Raw genomic sequence first — 24,479 nt, 5'->3', positions numbered from 1 at the left:
CATTAGTTTTATATTATTACTATATTAATAATATTGGTTATTCTAATGATATCAGTACATTTTACTTATAATATTAGGCAATATTGCATTTCTCCTATTGCAGGGGAGAGATATAAACATATAATCTTTTTCTTTCATTATTGCTATTTGTTGTATATAATAACACCCAGTACATTACAGCTACCATTGCAATTATCCTATTGCACTGCAGTGCCATTTGACTGCTAATATTGCATTTCTCAACCATCAGTACCCTTTCTTTTTTCCAATATCTCTTTGGTCGTGGGCTGTATGACAGTGGAATTTCCAGTATATTATTATTGTTGTTACTGTCTAAGCTCTTTGTGTTAATATAAATAATTAGATGTTCTATGTTTGTAGGTGGAACCTGGCAGACACCTGGATAGTGTACTCATGGATAGGTATGTACGAGCAAAGACTTGTTTCTAGCATATTGCGCAAAGCCTTGACCGAAGTGTGACAACTCTATTAACAATTATTAAAACTGCTAGTAAAATTACTAACAATTTGTTTGTTGGTGTAACTATCTAATTATCAATTCTGTGAAATCTGATCAGATCCGACAGCATGTAATATGGTCGAGTCAATTAGCAATAGCAAATTCTCATTGTTTTTCAGCATTCACATATCATTGACCTTCATACACATTTACTGCTGTATGCGAGATTATGTTAATTCTATGATCGACTGCCATAGACGCATTTTGGTGAAATTTACTCTGGTTGCATATTAACTGAATATTAATGATTCGTGACAACAACTCCTGATCATTGGTATTTCTAAGACTTTAGGTGTTGTCTAAACAGTCCTCTTAAAAATTAGCCTATATTCTGTTTGTTAACATGTTGGCAACATAAAATATATAATAAAAATGTTCTAGATAAGGTTTGCAATTGACAAAAATTGCATACTTATCATTCCGCCAAATTGGCAATTTTCAGTAAAATGGCTGGCAGTAGGCGGGAAGCTAAATTTGTACATGGATGGCAGTGAAAGGGTTTGAAAGAAAATAAGCACTACTTTATAGAGGTGGAACGAGACAGGTTTTTTAAGCTCGAGACGAGACTCGAGACACTGTCTTGTAAAAATTCGAGACACGAGACAGTAAAATAATGAGCATTTGGTGATGATTTCTCTACACAAGTACTAGCTACTTGGTATATATAAAATTAATAAAACTCTTTTTAAGTTGAATTTTCACCTGGTGTAAACGATTTAAATACAACATTTTAACAGTGATATGCATGTAGTTTTTGTAAACAAAAGTGACACAAACAGCTCTAAAATACCGAAGTTATATATTCTAAGAATTTTGAGCTTGATTGATCATAATTATTATAAACATATTGCTTTGTACATGTATATTTTACCATCTATTGAATAGTTCTTACTTTTTAATGTAATGTGTAATGAAACCGATAGCCGTCGCTCTACAAAGAAATACCGCAACTAAAAGAACACACGATAACACTTTTATTCTTATCGTTTCATTAATGTTAAGTTTTGTTTGTGTATTAACTGTAGTATGTGAATTATATTTAAATTGTACTCATGAAATTATATTAATTACTGTATACATGCACATGTATATTCTTATATTGAGCTAACAAAACGTCATTGTTAACCGAACACGACTATGGTCGACACGGCCTTTCGTTCGTTTCTCCGTGTCCTGCAGGTTTTACCCGCGATTGGTAGTATATACGTAAAAGAGGCCCGAATTTTATGAAGGGCAGTTGGTGTTTAGACACGATACGATAAAATACAGACGTTTTACCCGCAAAAGTCTTATTTATTAAATTGGATTATTCAAAGAGTAATTAGATACGACCCGGTATCTGTTTTAAGGACACAGAACCGAACTAAAATATAACAGGGCCGTTGTCCGGACTACATGATTAGACTCAGTGGCCAACATAATCAATAGCAACCGGTAGTAGCGGACCGGGTATAACTTTAAAGGCAGTTGCCCGCAATCCATTACAATATATGGAGTTGTTGCTACCGCAAGAAGCCATGTTTTAACAACCGTGCGCAGACGCTTTAGTTCTATTTCCTGTCTCGAGTTTGGCAATAGTTAAGTCGAGACGAGACCGAGACGAGACAGGTCGATACTCGAGACGTCTCGTGTCTCGTTCCACCTCTACTACTTTATTACAACCATACAAAATAATATGTTAACCTTAGTAATTATAGTCACCTGCAGTAACTTTAGTGCATTTAGTTGCTATGATTTTCAATAAAATGTAACGCCACAATGTAATATGTTTAGTACATACCGTAGAGAGTTCTCTGCTTGCGAAGCAGATGTTTAACGCACCTGTTGAATTTGACTTGGATGAGTTTATCTTACTAAATACATGCTTAAAGCTAAGTTTTAGTGTGTATTTTACTAGACTTCAACGTTGGCAGTAGCTTAAATTTCATCACCTATCTGTTTTCGGTTTTGTTTTCGCTATGACTAGCAACGAATAACTCTAAACTGAGCGAAAGAGAGAAAGAAAGAGAGAGAGAGAGAGAGAGCGAGAGAGCGCATTGCATCTCCTTTATGCATTGGGGAAAGACTGTCAATGAATTGTATATTCGTTATTTTGGAGTATTCATCATACCGACTGCCCAATTTAAATTTCGAGAGAAATTTCTGTGCTATCGCATGGCGAAAAAATGTTGTTCCGCGAGGCAGAAAAAATTGTGTTGTACATCATAATGCGATAAAATCTTATAACAGGGTGATGGTACCCGAAGGCGCACTGTATATACAAGCAGATACCCTGATCATAGACCATGTTTGCCATAGACAATGTTTGCAACATTACACCGACTGTGCAAGCTTTTAGAATAACACATTTTGTTAACCGATTATCATTTTTGTAGTCTCAATCGTGTAGAACTCAATGGGAAATCAGAAATCGAATAGAGTACATAATGTTTTTTATACTCCTACAAAAAAGTGATGTTGTTGAAGTAATTAAAGAAAAATAATGGTTGCAGTACATTGAGCTTGATAGTGTGTATATTGTGGCGGTTGCCGGGCCACAAACTTATTTCTGATATTATAGTCTCATAATATCCGCATGTAATCACTTTTATATATTTTGCATTACTTTTTTTATATTGTTTCTGTCTCTATTATACGTTTATATCAGTAATACTTTTTAATGTTTATAGTTAGGTCGTAACTAAGCAAACATGTTAATGACCACATTAATTGTTTTTGTCATACGGTTTTCCGTCGATTCCATTAAATGGTACTGGGGAAATACATATATAGGGAGCACTCTCGCTAAGAGAGCAGAGTAGTCGTGGCTATGCTACCAATAGGAATTCTTTAGAATAAAATGAATGATACCATACACACTTATCTTGCATTTTATCCAGCAATTGTCGCACTCTGGATCGTGCCTGAGTAAAGGTCGGAAAAATCCTTTACACTGGTGGCAGCAGTGGGATTGCGCCGAATCTTACAGGCACCATCGAGAAAACAGATTCTGGTAGACCTCCTGCCCTACTTGCAAAAGCAGCCTCAGTAGAGGAAAGCCGGAGTAGTACAGCAAACACCGGGGTTCCGAATCTGGCCAAGATAGTTTTACGGCTGTCCCCCTTCTTTGTAGAAAAACTTGGTGTAATCCGTTAATGGTGTAATCCTGTTCTCTGTAAGACTCCGTAAAGTGAAGACAAAGAAGTCGTTATAGTTAGCCAGATTAGGAAAGACGCTATTCTGGGCATGCCCTTTTATGGCACACCAATGCTTAATAGAGTTCGAAAGACCTGTGGTCAAGGTAGATAAGAAGCCGTTCAGATGATTAGAAATCGGGTGGTGCCAGCTAGAACAGAAGTCGCGATTTGGTTTAGCTTAATTACATGAAATTTCTGTTCACTAGAAGTAATAGAAGGGTACCCCAAATGCCTGCTTCTAGCCACAAGCCTGACGGAGCCCGGAGTAGACGGAAAGGTGCTTCAACCCCACAGCCTCTTGCTCCTCATTCTTGAACAACCATGGGTTCATACACCAGCATGGAAGCGCTTCCTCCCATCAGCCAGATCTCCCAGTATTTCCAGGAGCTGTATGATGCTTCAAGACACTCGTGCCAGAACACAGAACAAGCCAAAAATCTGGCTACCTTGTTGACTAAGTATGGGTTGGTATATAGCACTGGATACGACAATATTGGTAGAACTTCACTCCTGAAACGCTCCATAACCGTAAAAAATGGAACTCAACTTATCCGTTAACCTCTCACGTTCTTTGACCTAAAAATGAGGCCGGGGTCGAAAGACCGGAGCAAGACCCATTGGCCAGAGGGCTAATCGAGCGAGCCGGGGGAGCATGGAGCTCACCTACTGTGTTGGTGAAGATTAAGGGTGAAAAATGGTGGTTTAGTGCAGATTACCGGAAGCTCAACACGGTAACAGAACAAATGCTTATCCTCTTCCCAAAATAGATGAGAACCTGGACGCTCTTGCCAAAAGCCGATATTTTAGCATCTTTGATCTCATCAGCGTATATCGGCAGGTTCTGCTGGACGTAGATGCCAGGAAAAAATCGGCATTCAGCACTTGCTCAGGGTGGTGGAAGTGAAGAGTCCTTCCCTTTGGACTGACATCTGCCCCAGCCTCATTTCAGCGACTGATGGAAATAATGTTACATGGGCTCTATTGGCAGACCTTGCTATTGTATCTGGATGACGTAACTGTCATCGCGTTTGACTTTGAAACCCGAATCTGGTGGCTGGAGGAAGTGTTTCAACAGCTACAGCAAGCCGGAGTCAAACTCAATCTAACCAAGTGTTAACTGCTTCAGTCCCACGTGTTTTACCTGGGCCACATAGTGAGTAGCGGAAAAGTCACCAGGAAACCAGCCAAGGTAAAGGTAGCTGAGGGTAGCTCAATCCGCGTGGAATCCGGGAAATGCAAGGATTCTTGAGTACTGTCGCATACTATCGGCAGTATATTCCGGGTTTTGCCACCATTGCAAGGCCCCTCCACCGGCTGGTAGAGAAGGAAGAACCTGGGCGATAGATGAGCGAAGAGCAGTCAGCATTTGACACACAACGCCACAGCTTCATTACAGCCCCGTGCTGGAGTATTCGAATTCGGGAAGCACATACATCTTGGACATTAATGGTGGTGGGTGCTACGTAGAAGCTGTGTTGTTACAACAGCAGGACGGCTGAGAAAGAATAATTGCTAATTACAGCAAAACACCCACCTTGTCGGAGCACCATTGTTGTGTGACACACAGAGAGCTGTTGGCATTGGTTAAAGCGAGAAAGCATTTCTATCCATACTTATACGGACAGGAGTTTCGGCTTCGCACAGCCTCCCTGCGATGGCTTTGTCGCAGGAAAGAACCCTCTCACCAAGTGGCTCGTTGGCTAAAGGTAATAGCCGAGTTTAGATACAGATAGTACACCGTACCTGACTGATGCATGCAGATGATTTAAGCTGACAGGCCTGCCAGGACTGTCAGCGGTGTGCACAAAAAAGCACCGCGATGAGGGGCCAACTCGGCTGGAGTTGGCCTAAGAGGACCAGGAGGGGACTAGAGCGATAATGGGAAACTATGTTCTGTTGAGGATTGCCAGGCTCATGCGCGAGGTGGCTGGTCAACGGGTGCAACTAAGGTAATCCCGGGACCGGTCGAAGCCATCCTTGGATCCCCCGACATCAAGTGGGTGATGACCCGAAGCATTACTATTCACCACCAGGAACCACGTAAGAACTGGAGTTGACCGGCCAGACAGGCTAGCACCCAGCCCCTTTAGGGGCATGGGTCGGTGTAAGGTTGGTTGAGCCCACCATTGGACCTGAGGCATCAGGCCCAGCTAACAAACCAGTTGGCTCGGCCACAGAGCGAGGGCAAGCACGCTGTAGCAATAATTTATCAAGTGATTCGGAGCAATTGGAGTTGGAAGCCAGGAGTTCAGAGTTCTGCATAGTAAAAGAGAATCCCTGCAAATCTTGTGTGATGGAAGCCAGAGTGACCCCTCACGGTCAACCTCGGTGGTGTTTTGTGCCCACCAGCCATGAGGGAGGGGGTTACCTAGCATGCACACGTCATAACCCACACCGGTGTGGGAGGATCGCAGGCTGTCTCCAGTGTACATGACTCTGGCCTGGACTGAAAGCTGCTGTGCGCAGATTAGTACATAACTGTGAGGTGTGCCGCGCTGCCAAGCGTGGCGGGACTAAGCCTGCATGAAGCCAGCAGTGGTTGTATGCTGGGCGACCCTGGCAGAAAGTCGCTGTAAACTTGGTGGGCCCCTTCTACACCACCTTGAGAGGTAATAAGAGGATACTAGTGCTCTCGGATCATTTTACTTGATGGCAGGATACCATTGCCATCCCCAGAGACCACGGCTCCAATGGTGGCCAGTGCCCTTAATGAAAGGTTGATCTGCATCCTAGAGCTTTCAGAGCAACTTCATACAGAGAAAGGGGCTCAATTTGAAAGCTAACTGATGGAGGAGCTCTGTCAGCCCTGGACGGTGAGCATGACACTCACTACTCCCTATTATCCCCAGAGTAATAGGATCGTGGAGAAAAATAATTGAGGCTTAGGCAATTCACTGAAAGCTATGCTGTTGACATGAGGGCAGAAAGGATGGGATGAACTCATGCCCCAACTCATGCGGCATACTGGACTAGTCTCACACTGTGATGGTTGAGACGGCAAATTTCCTGATGTTTAACAGAAAGTTGCGACTGCCTCATCAGTCGGATTGCTGCTCCCCTCCTACGGAGATGCAACCCATAAGCGAGTACGTGCTGCAGAGGCTGGAAGAGACACACGATACTTTCAAGAAGGCGCAGATCGAAACTTAACAGGCAAATCAACAGTAGTCACCGCTGTTCGCTTTTTGGGATTGGGTGTGGTAGGTGAACAGACGGCATAAAGGAGGGTCAGCGTTAAGCTACAAGCTTAGTTCATGGCCGCCTACTAAGTCACCCTAAGTTACCCTATGTACTTCATGTTTACATGATTAGCTTGAGAGGTATTTTAGTGCCTGTATTTCATGTTTACATGGCTAGCTTGAGAGATGTTTGCAGCATTGCCATGGCAACCACTTACCTAAACTACCAAATATCAAATCCATTGCAAAAATGTTAAATCACTTACCTTAGCTCATACCTTGACCTACTCATATGCTCGTTATCATGTACATGTACTTATATTCTGTATTTTACATACAGTATACGCTCCTATAATGTATACCTCCTATAACTTTCCAAATAACTTGAAAAAATTTATGTGAAGTTTTTGCTTCCTGCTACCCTAGGACACTTATATTTCGCTAGTATTTAGTTTCGTGAGTAGCATTAAGAGTAAAATTTCGCTGCAACTTAATTTCACAGCTCTGATGAGTGCGAAAATATAGTGATGTGAAAATAAATGCAGTGGAGCAAACATCATTAGATTCCTCAGGTCTAGTTCACTGGTACGAAATATTTTTCACTTTGGGACTACCGTACTTTTCGGACTATAAACTACACCTCTATATAAGCTGCATCTGCTTTATTTTCCAAAAAACGATAATAAAACAATACATAAGCCGTAGAATTAAAGGCTGGTTCACACTATGTCGCCGTATCTCGGCGTTGATGCAACAATACTTCGGTGATTGTCGATGATGACAATGTTCACACTAGCACAAAGCCATCCGCGTTTGTATCAGGGAACAGTCGTCGAGATTACATTCTCATATATAACGCGGTCACTGGAGCGTCAGCGATGGGCGTGGCCTAATTAATAACAGACCATTGAGACGCGCGTAAACATTCGCGTTTCGGTTTAGTAGCAAAAGCTAGTACCACGCGCATCGAGTGATCGCTTTTGTTGAAGATGGATAGAAAATTAAAACTAAGAAAAGATTGTCTTAGCATTGCTCAGACGAAGCAACCGACTTAGACAACAGCAGCAGCAGAGCTTTACACCTGAAAAAGGCATAAAAGAAGATGGTAGGTGCGTCCAGCCTAGAAGAAAAGAAATCAAGAAGGACAATTTAACGCACTCTATTATACATTGCGCAATGAGAACTGTGAAATGTTTTTTTCGGTGAGTAAATATACATAGGCCTCACAAGAATATTTTCATAAATTTATCATAAACAAAACAAGTCAGTATAAAAATGTTGTCGTGCGTCTCTGGTCCCTGCTAGTCCAACGAGTGTAATATAGTCCTGCAGCAATTATCATAAACAGAAACCACGCTATCCGCGATTGCGAATCGTCTTCGCCGAAATGGTTCACATTACACGTGCTGTCGTCGATGCTCCGCGAACTATCCGGAAAGTTTGACAGCTACAAACTTTCCCGACGTGTCCGCGATGCTTCGTCGATGCCATCAATTCACGGTTCACATAATCGACGATGAACGCCGAAAAGGAAACGCCGAGATACGGCGATATAGTGTGAACCGGCCTTAAGGACGGTGCTTTTTAACGTGGCAGCAACCTTGCCGTTTAAAATGGAACAGTGCAGAATGGCAGTTTCGTATTATCCGACGCTTTTTAATTTAGTGTCTAACGGTACAGTACCGTGAGGCATTGTTTTATATTTTCTTTCACAGCTAGAAGTGCACTAATTGGAGATTCCTGTTAGTGATGATTTTAGGCCGAATTAATCTGTCTATTTATGTATAATCAGATCAGATGGTTTAGGAAATTTTTCTACATATATTAAAGACTTGGTAACATATTTAAATAGGTTTATATGTGTTTTGTATTGTTATTATACTTAAACGACTCCATTGAAAAATGGTTAAATTTGTTGATGATATTTCGGTACAAGGGTTTGCGACTGCCGTTGATAAATGATTTTCGTGAGTTGGGTGCACATATGCATTTATCATAAATCTCCCAAACAATCGCTTCGCTCGTGTTAGGTCGTGGGAATATGTTGAATTAATAATAAAAATTCTTGCATAGAAGTGTGTGTTCAAAAAAGTTACTGTTCTACCAACAGCCATCTATTAAAACTCTGAATACGACGATACTGGTACGACGATGTGTATAAGTGAGATATTGTAGTGTCTTTGTCTGATCAAAAGTGAGAGAATCTAGATTTTAGGGGGCCATTCCAACTCGAGATAATACTAATACTCATACAATCTTTACTTTCAAGTATCATTCTGTATATATATTATTATATTATCATTACAATATTATATTATTATAACACTGTAAAAACCTGTACAGGAAGAATTACACTGTAGATTGTATTTATGCACACTCAAATAATAACCTTTCATCTTAGCCTGCAAAAAAAGGGCATTTCTCTGTTTTTGATTATATATTATTTTTAATCAATGAAGAGTCCATCATCATCATTGAGATAATACAATTGTCTGCGTGAAATTATCAACCTTTACGGCGATTTAGCATTTGAACCTTTAGAAAAGCCGGAAATATTGGTTCACAATACACAAAAAGGCATCGTGTTTCATAGAGTTTAGTCGCCAATTTCTAATATCGAGAGATTATATTGTGGATATCGATTTGCGGAAAACAAATTAGCCCTAATATGGCAAGAACAAAAAGGCATTGCGTGTCATAGAGCTAAAAAAGTTAATAGATTTGTAATTATTACGTCATTTTTGTGTGAAAACGATGAATAGGTTATGTATAGAGGCGCACTAGCCAGAGGTTCCTGTTAATGCACCCTAGCGGTGAAAGAAAAAGCCACAGATTAGCCGCACCCTTATATAAGCCGCATGGCTCAAAACATCAGAAACAAGTAGCGGCTAATAGTCCGAAAGTACGGTAGTTTGTATTTATGAACCGCAGGTAGAAATGTGTAGGCGAGATCAATAATGCAATTTGATCGCTTGCTGCAGTTTGTCTCCTGGACTATCAATGACGTCAAGGTCACTGCCGCAGTGACTGATGTTGTACCAATATTAGGATTCAAGTATTTATAGCACCGCGGTGGCCATGGCCCCGGGTTGTTATTGCTTTTGGTTGGTAATAAAATTCATCACAATAATTATTATTCAATTTTATGACTTTCCCTACCAGACTGTCATCCTCATCAGTTACAAATCCAATGACTAAACTAATATCATCATCTTCTTCACTTGTCTAGGCTTTTCCAAAAAAAATTTATTATCTTAATTTGTTTTGCCAAGCTGCTCAGTCGGTGTATTAGCTATAATGAGTTTAGCAAAACTTGCCCAATGAGCCAACCACACACGAAAATTGTCTGCATTTCTAATATGCCGATTTTATTGTGAATATCAATGAAGAAAGCCATTTATTTTCGCGTTTTCGCTCGTTCGTTATGATAGTTTAGTTTCGCTCATAAAATCTTCGCGAGAGGGTGTTGCCGCGAAAATGCGAAAGTTAGATGCCGCGAATACATAAGTGTCCTAGGGTACGTAAGAAAGTTCCATATAGCGTGAAGTGACAAGTCGGAAGAATTCCCAAATTCGATTTGAACATTAATTTATCTCACTGCACTTACGAATGAAAAAATGACGTGTGTATAACGATATACCTATTATATACACATTTTACATTAATTTAGTTTGTCGTGATTGATCGCCAGGGGTGTCAACAAAACAGGGAATAGGGGTAGCTGGCTATTGTTCATAATGCTAACCTTGACCCCTGGATACAGATAGACGGGGAACAGGTAGTACCGCTGGTTGTAAAATATTTTGTTTGTTTTGCTTTAATCATAAAAAAATATTTGTTATTAGTTTTACTTTGTAGAGCACAAAAGATTCTCCCTGTAAACAATAAGCAAATCCTTGTAAATGAATAAAGATGTGTACGAGGCACAACTCCCATTACGCTCCCCATCAACTTATTGTCAAAATTCCGCAATAATGGTTGGCTTACATGTATTTTACTTTTTTTATAACGCAAAGTTCATATAACGTAAACGTTCCTGGAACGGATTATTTCCGTTGTAGGAGCCCATACTGGACGGTTTTAACAAAGTTGCAACAAAATTCACATTACAGTTATTTGGTACGTATTAAAAGATACACCATGTCTTACTCTGTTGTCTTGTAAGTGCCAAATATGTGGGAATGTGATTACAAGCTCTTAAAAGCTCAAAAATGAACAGTTAATCAGAGCCACATGAGACCGCCATAGTTTGGATTCTCTTAAAAGCTCAAAAACGAAAAGCCGCCGTAGATTGGAATCTCTTTATTTCGATGACGTAGTCATGAAATTTGGTTATCGTCTTGTCACATGATGTTCTCACGTGAATTGAAAGGTCAATAAATGGCTCAATATTAACCATCTCCTAGCACTAGTTAATGACAAACACTTAGGGTTCTACCAAAAAGCTCGTATCAAATATAGATGTTCGCTACTTTACAGTTCCGTTTCGTCTAATATAACTTAATTAATCTAATATAATAAAGTTAATATAATCTAATATTATTGGACTTTCTGCCAAACAGCGCGGATAATTTCTGCAGCATTTTTCGACCATCCAAGTTCACCAACAGGCTCCTCATGTTTATCATAGAATGATATAAAATCCTTCAAGCTAAGGTTAAAAAATTAAACAATTTTTATGGTAGGTTTTGAAATATCGAAAGTGCTCAAATTGACAGCATTACAATGATGCTGAAATTGACCCGTGAAGACAATAAACATGGTTTTATTGAATCGTGAAAATAGTTATATTTGTTGTGAAAATATTTCGACGGTTGAGGTTGCATGAAAGTGTAAACCGAAGCCATCGTGTTCATATACGTCCCATTTGAGCCATTTTGGAAAGGTATTCCGATCTACGGCGTTTCCGTGATGGCTGCGATGAACGTTTTGAGCTTTTATGAACTCGTAATCACATTTCCACATATTTTGCACCTACAACACAGCAGAGTAAGCCATGGTGAATCTTTTAGTATCAAAAAATGTAATGTAAATTTTGTTGCAAGTCAACTTTCAGCATTTGTATACCGGTACATTAAAACCTGTGTCCTTTGGTAGTTTCTTCTAGTAGGAAATGCCCACTGCGAAACAATGTGACAAGCATCCAATCCGATCACCGGAATTTTCTCTTGTCCCGCCTCATCAGTCTTGATAAGCACGTATGTCTAATCTACTATCGGGAGCTTATGTGGTCCGAGTGGTAGGCTTAGGGAGCGGGTAGCGTTCATTTCACTTAGTTTAGCATGGTCGTGGAAGTTTTGAACCTAGATGGTAAAGTGGACAAGGATAAATTGTAAGTTTTGCTTGCTGGCTGTTCTTGTAATATCCCACTCTTGTTCCATGTAGTTGTCATTGAATTCCCTCGGTGTCACTATTGGAACGTTTTCATGTAGCTAGTTGCGTTTGTGCTGAGATATGTAGCCAAAGGTAGGAGTTGGTGCTGTAAGCAGAATGATCAACTATTTGAGGGCCAATATCGACTTTTCTTATCTAATTATATTGGATTGTCTATTATCTCAAAAGTCTATCGTTGAATGCGTAATCTGCATGCTCTAGAATCCAGCATACATCTATTTATCTAATCAATGCCTCAATGAAGGGCTACTAGGAAGCATTTGTACACGACCGGCGTTAGAACTGCCCATTTTGTTCTTGTTATACACTTCAGTTATCATGTGTTCACTATCGCCATTAGTGAGTCTTCTCATCTCATTCTTCAGTCACATGTTTCATTGCAGCCCTGCACTCAGTGATTCATGCAATGCAAGAGTTTGGGGTGGTTCACAATAATATTAAGTAGTTTATAATTTCGCCGTGAATTTTAGAACTCGCGGTTAAATGACTGTGAATTTAGTAGGACATGAACTAATGAGTAACCCCGCTGTTGTTTAGGAACGATTACGTTTGCAGGACATTACTGAGTGCTGATTAATACATATTTAAAATTTAGCCGGAAAAACTTTGAACAAAATGGCCAATTACCTAATTGGCTATACTAATATGCTGTGGCATTATCAATAGCAGTATCATCGCCATACGGTGAGAAATTTCTGTTGGCTGCAACAGTAATAGCCTTTTGTGGCAAAGCTCGCTATAGTATAACAAGACTGCATTGCAGACTATTTATTGGCCATATAGTTTGCAAGCCATATAGCGTTCTCTCTTTGTATTCAATCCTTCCCTAATCTGTGTTTAACGCTGCCATTGATCGTGGAGGGATGGAAATGGAACGGTTTCTTATTTTGCATGCTAGGTTTGTCGCATCAGTTCATTTCTGGATTATACATATACCCACCACCTCTGGTTACCGCTGACATCTTCGTTATGATTTTGACAACATAGTTTTTATACTTGCGGGCACGAAAGAGTCAATAGTTAAATGATACTATGATGCTAACATTTTAAAGTGACTGTTACGAGAGTAATAACAGTAATAATAACAGTAATGAGAGTTGACTTGCAACAAAATTCACATTACAGTTATTTGGTATCAAAAGATTCACCATGTCTTACTCTTACTCTGTCTTACTTGTGTTGTAGGTGCCAAATGTGGAAATGTGATTACAAGCTCTTAAAAGCTCAATAATGAAAAGCCGCTGTAGATTCGAATTTCTCTATTTCGATAACGTAGTCATGATATTTATTTATTGTCTTGTCACGGATGTTCTCATGAATTGAAAGGCCAATAAAAAGCTCAATATAAAACTTATTGTAGCACTAGTTTATGACAAACACTTCGGGTTTTACCGAAGACCCCCGTATCAAATATACCCTAGGACACTTATATTTCGCTAGTATTTAGTTTCGTGAGTAGCACACAAAATAAAATTTCGCTGCAACTTAATTTCGCGGCTCTGATGAGTACGAAAATATAGTGATGTGAAAATAAATGCAGTGGAAAAAGCAGATTACATTCCTCAGGTCCAGTTTGCTAATAAGAAAAAAATTCAATTTGGGACTAGTTCGTATTTGTAAACCAAAGGTTGAAATGTGTGGGTGAGATCGGCAATTCAATTTGATCACTTGCTGCCATTTGTTTCTTAGACTATCAATGATGTCTAGGTCCCTCCCGCCGTGACTTTCACACTCGAATACCAAGAAGAAGAAAATAGATAGGTAACAACCAACTTCACAACCAAAACTGTATAACCCTTACGCTGCCATAAACGCATTTATGCGTTTTCTAGGGGCCACTGCCATAAACGCATTTTTGGACTTTCTCAGCAATTGTCTGGTAACTTGATTTTATTATTTGTTGACCACATAACCCACGGTCTTTAAGTGTATTATGAAATTGACTGTGTTGTCCGAAGATTTCTCTATAAAATCAGCCTAAAACAACGAAGCAATTTTAAACTTTTGTTTGAGAATTTCTAATCTAAAAACGAACATTTTTCTGTGAATTCATTAACTACCCCACGCGAGTCATAAAACAGGTAATTAGTTGTTGATGAAATAATAGCCAATTTAGATTTTCGTGATTATGCAGACAATTAAAGTAAAACTTGAAAAAAACTGTATACATACCATGAAGCAATATCGGCAATTTCGGTAAAATGGCTGGCACTGGGCCGGTAGTGAATTTGTACATGGCTGGCAGTGGAGGAGATAAATGTGGTTGGACCTGATGAGGGTTGATATTGTTTTTGGTGGGTAATAAAATTCATCACTACAATAATTATTCTGCAATTTTATGACTTCACCTACCAGACTTTCATCTTCATCAGTTACAAATTCGGTGAATAAACTGATATAATCTTAATTTGCTTTGCCATGCTGCTCAGTTGGTGTATTAGCTATAATGAGTTTACCAGAAATTTCCCATTGATCCCAACCACAGACGAAATTTGCCTGCATTTCTAATATGACGATTTTATTGTGGATATCAATGAACAAAGCTATTTAACTTCACGTTTTTGCTCGTTCGTTCGTTATGATAGTTTAGTTTCGCTCATTAAATTTTCGCGAGAGGATGACACCGCGAAAACGCGAAAGTTAGATGAATACATAAGTGTCCTAGGGTAGATGCTCGCAACTTTACAGTTTTGTTTCGGCCTGGTCTAATCAGCAAGTCGTAATCTGATCATGTGACCCAATACTTCGCAAATAATTTTTGCAGCACTTTTCGATTATCACAAGGGACCAACAGGCTCATCATGATTATCAGACAATGATATGTACTCCTTCGAGGTAAGGCTAAAATATTAAATGAATTTTTACGTCATAGAATATAAGATAGGATATATAAGATATCACTGCTAAAAGTGTCAGCATTTACAATGACGATAAAATAGACGCGTAAGAACAATGACATGGCTTTATTGAATGTGTGAAGTAGGCCTATATTTGTGAAAATATTTCGACGAATAAGGTTGCATTGACGGTACTATTGTTCGGTATGTGGTTATCAGTGTGTCTTTAAATGGTTTAAACTTTAAATCATAACTGTCTCGAACAATTTTTATCGTTGTGCAAAAAGTAGCTGTGCAAAAAAAACATTCTTTAGTCAGCAGTATATAGTTACGGCAAAGAGACTCCTTGTTTTAGAAAGCCAAAAAAAGAAAAGTAAGATGGAAATATAATTTTCATGATAGATTTTTTTATTGTTTATTCTATTAAAAATATAGTTATTGATACAAACGCTGTTTATAATAAAGAACAGATAGATAATGGCAATGGGCTCTCTTTGTTAAATATACTGAAACAGTTTACAAAAATCTTACCATCACATATTGTAATCAGGTAATGTAATCACATAATTATACGCAATCCAATTAGAGTCCAGTCCCGTTAGAGTCTTTAATCTTTATACATCCTCCCATCTTTGGAGAACTCACAAAACCTTTCTAGGCTGGTAGCATTATCAATGTAACGTAATATAATAGTAGATACAGTAAGCGTGGAAATTTTCGTTGAATTTGCCCGCCAATGCGTGCTGAGATTAGCATGTTCGTCATGAAGCATTTTAAAAATTTCTCTGGATATCCGTATAACCATTTACCGGTAGGCTTTTACGGATAAATACCGATCATATTAAACCGGCCGCGGATACCTAGCTGACACCGAAAATGATTGGTTTCCTCGGATACCGAGAATCCCTCGGTATCGGTAAGAGCGGATAACCCAATACCGGCCCAACACTGTTACATAACCTCAATCAAGGGTTCACATGCACAATGCATGCTACCAATCTACTCAAAACTATTATAGTAAATCGCTATATTAAAATCAGAATACACTACGCCGCTTCGAAGCAGGAATCTAGTTCAACCAACCTTAGACAAAAACTATCTCGTCTAGTTATTTTCAGTCATGTCTAATGGGTGTTTAATACAGTGATCCAGCTTACCCGCTTCTAAATCTCATTTGATTCATTAGTTTGGTAGTAGTTTAGTTTCTATTTGGCCACTCTTTGGATTTATTACTTTATTTTTACACTCTTTTATTTATTATCTTCTATTATCAATGATATATAAGCTTCTAACTCATTGGTATTATCCATTACCGTGCGTCTAAGATTCTTGCCTTTCTCATCCAATGTCATTAGATAAGTTTTATATATTTTCAATAAAATATGCCGTCTCAGATGCACAAACTATGGCAAAATTGTGCAGGTATTGGTGTCAAGTCAATAGGAATTCATAGATAAGCTAAGTCACTCTACACATCACCATGACAGTGTGTCAGGCTATTTATAGGCTACACTTATTTTGATTATGCTCATATCTAGGGGTTACTATATCTATGATACCAAATAACTGTAATGCGAATTTGGTTGCAAGTAAACTTTTTAGTTTACATTTGGGAGAAACAGCAAAAGTACACAGCCTGCATACAGAAATCAGTCTAAAGCCTACCAGCGTATGAAGTTGGCAGTGGGTATAGTAGTATTACTAGTCATACGGACAGCTGCCCTTCACATGAGCACCTCCGTAAAGCTACGGCCACATGTAACGATTTCTTCATTAATTTTGACCGAAATCACGAAATGAACGGGAAACGCGGATTTATACGGCCTAAATTCGCAAAATTGTCTAAGCTGTGCATGCACACTGAAATCGTCGACGAAACGCTTTTAATTGGCTAAACAAATTTTTAGTGAGCACAATTCTAGCAGGTTTGGCAATTTTTATAGTCTGAGACACGCGAAATGCAAGTACATGTAATTACGATGCAACTGACTTGATTGCGCTAAAGATGGCAGCACCTTTTACAACAAAACTTTTGCTGCTAAAAAGAAGTTGTTATGATTAAAAAAGAAATGATTTGTAATCATGGCGTCTGAATAATAAAGAATCAACAATAGCACGATCTAGGCAGTCCATCGTATGTACTATGTCGAGTTGCGAGTTATTGTGTGCCTTAATACCTGTCCTGGATTATATAAATTGTAAAAGCTGCTAGAATCTTGCTAGCTAATAATTTGTTTAGCCAATTAAAAGTGTTTCGTCAACGATTTCAGTGTACACGCACAGCTCAAGACAATTTTATGAAGTTTGGCCGAATAGTTCTGTCTTTTTGTTCATTTCGTGATTTTGGTCAGAATAAATGAAATAATCGTTACCTGTAGATTTTGCTGATCGTAGCCTTTAGATAATAATAAATAATCGTACCTTTAGATTTTGCTGAGGGTAGCTTTAGGGAAACTATAATTTGGGGCAGTCGTGCATATAACATCTGTACTAGCGGGTGGCGTCAAAAATTAGAGATGCAGCCTCTGGCTAGTAATATCGACACTTCTATTACACTCTCTTCTTACTAATAGACATTATGATGAGGGTAGCTATTACCAGCTCTTCCTACTAGCAGACATTATGATGAGGGTAGCTGTTACCAGCTCTTCCTACTAGCAGACATTATGATGAGGGTAGCTGTTACCAACTCTTCCTACTAGCAGACATTATGATGAGGGTAGCTGCTACCAGCTCTTCCTACTAGTAGACATTATGATGAGGGTAGCTGCTACCAGCTCTTCCTACTAGTAGACATTATGATGAGGGTAGCTGTTACCAGCTCTTCCTACTAGCAGACATTATGATGAGGGTAGCTGCTACCAGCTCTTCCTACTAGTAGACATTATGATGAGGGTAGCTGTTACCAGCTCTTCCTACTAGCAGACATTATGATGAGGGTAGCTGTTACCAGCTCTTCCTACTAGCAGACATTATGATGAGGGTAGCTGTTACCAGCTCTTCCTACTAGTAGACATTATGATGAGGGTAGCTATTACCAGCTCTTCCTACTAGCAGACATTATGATGAGGTTAGCTGTTACCAGCTCTTCTTACTTGCAGACATTATGATGAGGGTAGCTGCTACCAGCTCTTCCTACTAGCAGACATTATGATGAGGGTAGCTGCTACCAGCTCTTCCTACTAGCAGACATTATGATGAGGGTAGCTGCTACCAGCTCTTCCTACTAGTAGACATTATGATGAGGGTAGCTGTTACCAGCTCTTCCTACTAGCAGACATTATGATGAGGGTAGCTATTACCAGCTCTTCCTACTAGCAGACATTATGATGAGGGTAGCTGTTACCAGCTCTTCCTACTAGCAGACATTATGATGAGGGTAGCTGTTACCAACTCTTCCTACTAGCAGACATTATGATGAGGGTAGCTGTTACCAGCTCTTCCTACTAGTAGACATTATGATGAGGGTAGCTGCTACCAGCTCTTCCTACTAGCAGACATTATGGTGAGGGTAGCTGTTACCAGCTCTTCCTACTAGTAGACATTATGATGAGGGTAGCTGCTACCAGCTCTTCCTACTAGCAGACATTATGATGAGGGTAGCTATTACCAGCTCTTCCTACTAGTAGACATTATGATGAGGGTAGCTGTTACCAGCTCTTCCTACTAGTAGACATTATGATGAGGGTAGCTATTACCAGCTCTTCCTACTAGTAGACATTATGATGAGGTTAGCTGTTACCAGCTCTTCCTACTAGTAGACATTATGATGAGGGTAGCTATTACCAGCTCTTCCTACTAGCAGACATTATGATGAGGGTAGCTGCTACCAGCTCTTCCTACTAGTAGACATTATGATGAGGGTAGCTATTACCAGCTCTTCCTACTTGCAGACATTATGATGAGGGTAGCTATTACCAGCTCTTCCTACTAGTAGACATTATGATGAGGGTAGCTGTTACCAGCTCTTCCTACTAGTAGACATTATGGTGAGGGTAGCTGTTACCAGCTCTTCCTACTAGTAGACATTATGAGGGTAGCTGTTACCAGCTCTTCCTACTAGCAGACATTATGATGAGGGTAGCTGCTACCAGCTCTTCCTACTAGCAGACATTATGATGAGGGTAGCTGCTACCAGCTCTTCCTACTAGTAGACATTATGATGAGGGTAGCTGCTACCAGCTCTTCCTACTAGTAGACATTATGATGAGGGTAGCTGTTACCAGCTCTTCCTACTAGTAGACATTATGATGAGGTTAGCTGTTACCAGCTCTTCCTACTAGTAGACATTATGATGAGGGTAGCTGTTACCAGCTCTTCCTACTAGCAGACATTATGATGAGGGTAGCTGTTACCAGCTCTTCTTACTAGTAGACATGATGATGAGGGTAGCTGTTACCAGCTCTTCCTACTAGTAGACATTATGATGAGGGTAGCTGTTACCAGCTCTTCCTACTAGCAGACATTATGATGAGGGTAGCTGTTACCAGCTCTTCCTACTAGTAGACATTATGATGAGGGTAGCTGTTACCAGCTTTTCCTACTAGTAGACATTATGATGAGGGTAGCTGCTACCAGCTCTTCCTACTAGCAGACATTATGGTGAGGGTAGCTGTTACCAGCTCTTCCTACTAGTAGACATTATGATGAGGGTAGCTGCTACCAGCTCTTCCTACTAGCAGACATTATGATGAGGGTAGCTATTACCAGCTCTTCCTACTAGTAGACATTATGGTGAGGGTAGCTGTTACCAGCTCTTCCTACTAGTAGACATTATGATGAGGGTAGCTGTTACCAGCTCTTCCTACTAGCAGACATTATGATGAGGGTAGCTGCTACCAGCTCTTCCTACTAGTAGACATTATGATGAGGGTAGCTGTTACCAGCTCTTCCTACTAGTAGACATTATGATGAGGGTAGCTATTACCAGCTCTTCCTACTAGTAGACATTATGATGAGGGTAGCTGTTACCAGCTCTTCCTACTTGCAGACATTATGATGAGGGTAGCTGTTACCAGCTCTTCCTACTAGCAGACATGATGATGAGGGTAGCTGCTACCAGCTCTTCCTACTAGTAGACATTATGATGAGGGTAGCTGTTACCAGCTCTTCCTACTAGTAGACATTATGATGAGGGTAGCTGTTACCAGCTCTTCCTACTAGTAGACATTATGAGGGTAGCTGTTACCAGCTCTTCCTACTAGTAGACATTATGATGAGGGTAGCTGTTACCAGCTCTTCTTACTTGCAGACATTATGATGAGGGTAGCTGTTACCAGCTCTTCCTACTAGTAGACATTATGATGAGGGTAGCTATTACCAGCTCTTCCTACTAGTAGACATTATGATGAGGTTAGCTGTTACCAGCTCTTCCTACTAGTAGACATGATGAGGGTAGCTGTTACCAGCTCTTCCTACTAGTAGACATTATGATGAGGGTAGCTGCTACCAGCTCTTCCTACTAGTAGACATTATGATGAGGGTAGCTGTTACCAGCTCTTCCTACTAGTAGACATTATGATGAGGGTAGCTATTACCAGCTCTTCCTACTAGTAGACATTATGATGAGGGTAGCTGTTACCAGCTCTTCCTACTAGTAGACATTATGATGAGGGTAGCTGTTACCAGCTCTTCCTACTAGTAGACATTATGGTGAGGGTAGCTGTTACCAGCTCTTCTTACTTGCAGACATTATGATGAGGGTAGCTGCTACCAGCTCTTCCTACTAGTAGACATTATGATGAGGGTAGCTATTACCAGCTTTTCCTACTAGTAGGCATTATGATGAGGGTAGCTGTTACCAGCTCTTCCTACTAGTAGACATTAGGATGAGGGTAGCTGTTACCAGCTCTTCCTACTAGTAGACATTATGATGAGGGTAGCTGTTACCAGCTCTTCCTACTAGTAGACATTATGATGAGGGTAGCTGTTACCAGCTCTTCCTACTAGTAGACATTATGATGAGGGTAGCTGTTACCAGCTCTTCCTACTAGCAGACATTATGGTGAGGGTAGCTGTTACCAGCTCTTCCTACTAGTAGACATTATGATGAGGGTAGCTATTACCAGCTCTTCCTACTAGTAGACATTATGATGAGGGTAGCTGTTACCAGCTCTTCCTACTAGTAGACATTATGATGAGGGTAGCTGTTACCAGCTCTTCCTACTAGTAGACATTATGATGAGGGTAGCTGTTACCAGCTCTTCCTACTAGCAGACATTATGATGAGGGTAGCTGCTACCAGCTCTTCCTACTAGTAGACATTATGGTGAGGGTAGCTGTTACCAGCTCTTCCTACTAGTAGACATTATGATGAGGGTAGCTATTACCAGCTCTTCCTACTAGTAGACATTATGATGAGGGTAGCTGTTACCAGCTCTTCCTACTTGCAGACATTATGATGAGGGTAGCTGTTACCAGCTCTTCCTACTAGCAGACATTATGGTGAGGGTAGCTGTTACCAGCTCTTCCTACTAGTAGACATTATGATGAGGGTAGCTATTACCAGCTCTTCCTACTAGTAGACATTATGATGAGGGTAGCTGTTACCAGCTTTTCCTACTAGTAGACATTATGATGAGGGTAGCTGTTACCAGCTCTTCCTACTAGTAGACATTATGATGAGGGTAGCTGTTACCAGCTCTTCTTACTTGCAGACATTATGATGAGGGTAGCTGCTACCAGCTCTTCCTACTAGTAGACATTATGATGAGGGTAGCTGTTACCAGCTCTTCCTACTAGTAGACATTATGATGAGGGTAGCTGTTACCAGCTCTTCCTACTAGTAGACATTATGATGAGGGTAGCTGTTACCAGCTCTTCCTACTAGTAGACATTATGATGAGGGTAGCTGTTACCAGCTCTTCCTACTAGTAGACATTATGATGAGGGTAGCTGTTACCAGCTCTTCCTACTAGTAGACATTATGATGAGGGTAGCTGTTACCAGCTCTTCCTACTAGCAGACATTATGATGAGGGTAGCTGTTACCAGCTCTTCCTACTAGCAGACATTATGATGAGGGTAGCTGTTACCAGCTCTTCCTACTAGTAGACATTATGATGAGGGTAGCTGTTACCAGCTCTTCCTACTAGCAGACATTATGATGAGGTTAGCTGTTACCAGCTCTTCTTACTTGCAGACATTATGATGAGGGTAGCTGCTACCAGCTCTTCCTACTAGCAGACATTATGATGAGGGTAGCTGTTACCAGCTCTTCCTACTAGTAGACATTATGATGAGGGTAGCTGCTACCAGCTCTTCCTACTAGTAGACATTATGATGAGGGTAGCTATTACCAGCTCTTCCTACTAGCAGACATTATGATGAGGGTAGCTGTTACCAGCTCTTCCTACTAGTAGACATTATGATGAGGGTAGCTGTTACCAGCTCTTCCTACTAGCAGACATTATGATGAGGGTAGCTGTTACCAGCTCTTCCTGCTAGTAGACATTATGATGAGGGTAGCTGTTACCAGCTCTTCCTACTAGCAGACTTTATGATGAGGGTAGCTATTACCAGCTCTTCCTACTAGCAGACATTATGATGAGGGTAGCTGTTACCAGCTCTTCCTGCTAGTAGACATTATGATGAGGGTAGCTGTTACCAGCTCTTCCTACTAGCAGACATTATGATGAGGGTAGCTGTTACCAGCTCTTCCTACTAGTAGACATTATGATGAGGGTAGCTGTTACCAGCTCTTCCTACTAGTAGGCATTATGATGAGGGTAGCTATTACCAGCTCTTCCTACTAGCAGACTTTATGATGAGGGTAGCTATTACCAGCTCTTCCTACTTGCAGACATTATGATGAGGGTAGCTGTTACCAGCTCTTCCTACTAGTAGACATTATGATGAGGGTAGCTGTTACCAGCTCTTCCTACTAGTAGGCATTATGATGAGGGTAGCTATTACCAGCTCTTCCTACTAGCAGACTTTATGATGAGGGTAGCTATTACCAGCTCTTCCTACTTGCAGACATTATGATGAGGGTAGCTGCTACCAGCTCTTCCTACTTGCAGACATTATGATGAGGGTAGCTGCTACCAGCTCTTCCTACTAGCAGACATGATGATGATGGTAGCTGCTACCAGCTCTTCCTACTAGTAGACATTATGATGAGGGTAGCTGCTACCAGCTCTTCCTACTAGTAGACATTATGATGAGGGTAGCTGTTACCAGCTCTTCCTACTAGCAGACATTATGATGAGGGTAGCTGCTACCAGCTCTTCCTACTAGTAGACATTATGATGAGGGTAGCTGTTACCAGCTCTTCCTACTAGCAGACATTATGATGAGGGTAGCTGTTACCAGCTCTTCCTACTAGCAGACATTATGATGAGGGTAGCTGTTACCAGCTCTTCCTACTAGTAGACATTATGATGAGGGTAGCTATTACCAGCTCTTCCTACTAGCAGACATTATGATGAGGTTAGCTGTTACCAGCTCTTCTTACTTGCAGACATTATGATGAGGGTAGCTGCTACCAGCTCTTCCTACTAGCAGACATTATGATGAGGGTAGCTGCTACCAGCTCTTCCTACTAGCAGACATTATGATGAGGGTAGCTGCTACCAGCTCTTCCTACTAGTAGACATTATGATGAGGGTAGCTGTTACCAGCTCTTCCTACTAGCAGACATTATGATGAGGGTAGCTATTACCAGCTCTTCCTACTAGCAGACATTATGATGAGGGTAGCTGTTACCAGCTCTTCCTACTAGCAGACATTATGATGAGGGTAGCTGTTACCAACTCTTCCTACTAGCAGACATTATGATGAGGGTAGCTGTTACCAGCTCTTCCTACTAGTAGACATTATGATGAGGGTAGCTGCTACCAGCTCTTCCTACTAGCAGACATTATGGTGAGGGTAGCTGTTACCAGCTCTTCCTACTAGTAGACATTATGATGAGGGTAGCTGCTACCAGCTCTTCCTACTAGCAGACATTATGATGAGGGTAGCTATTACCAGCTCTTCCTACTAGTAGACATTATGATGAGGGTAGCTGTTACCAGCTCTTCCTACTAGTAGACATTATGATGAGGGTAGCTATTACCAGCTCTTCCTACTAGTAGACATTATGATGAGGTTAGCTGTTACCAGCTCTTCCTACTAGTAGACATTATGATGAGGGTAGCTATTACCAGCTCTTCCTACTAGCAGACATTATGATGAGGGTAGCTGCTACCAGCTCTTCCTACTAGTAGACATTATGATGAGGGTAGCTATTACCAGCTCTTCCTACTTGCAGACATTATGATGAGGGTAGCTATTACCAGCTCTTCCTACTAGTAGACATTATGATGAGGGTAGCTGTTACCAGCTCTTCCTACTAGTAGACATTATGGTGAGGGTAGCTGTTACCAGCTCTT

At 40.4% G+C, this 24,479-nt stretch overlaps 1 protein-coding gene across 3 annotated transcripts in view; it reads left to right on the top strand.

Moving 5' to 3' along the window:
* Positions 1-368: 368 nt before the first annotated feature.
* LOC137393309 (ectonucleoside triphosphate diphosphohydrolase 3-like) overlaps positions 369-24,479 on the top strand; it is a 129,671-nt gene continuing 105,560 nt past the window's right edge. Inside the window, exons 1-2 of one of the 3 annotated variants that reach the window (XM_068079800.1) lie at positions 12,133-12,207; positions 15,034-15,104. In XM_068079800.1, coding sequence (XP_067935901.1) covers positions 15,085-15,104 — 20 coding nt within the window. In that variant the 5' untranslated portion in view covers positions 12,133-12,207; positions 15,034-15,084. Of the gene's footprint in view, positions 423-12,094; positions 12,208-15,033; positions 15,105-24,479 lie in introns of those variants that run through there. The other 2 variants (XM_068079801.1, XM_068079799.1) reach the window with 2 other exon arrangements.

The sequence above is a fragment of the Watersipora subatra genome, chromosome 4, assembly GCF_963576615.1.
Source record: "Watersipora subatra chromosome 4, tzWatSuba1.1, whole genome shotgun sequence".
Taxonomy (NCBI): Eukaryota; Metazoa; Bryozoa; class Gymnolaemata; order Cheilostomatida; family Watersiporidae; genus Watersipora; species Watersipora subatra.
Note: the sequence above shows the minus strand (reverse complement) of the source record. Positions and strands in the feature narration are given on the sequence as shown.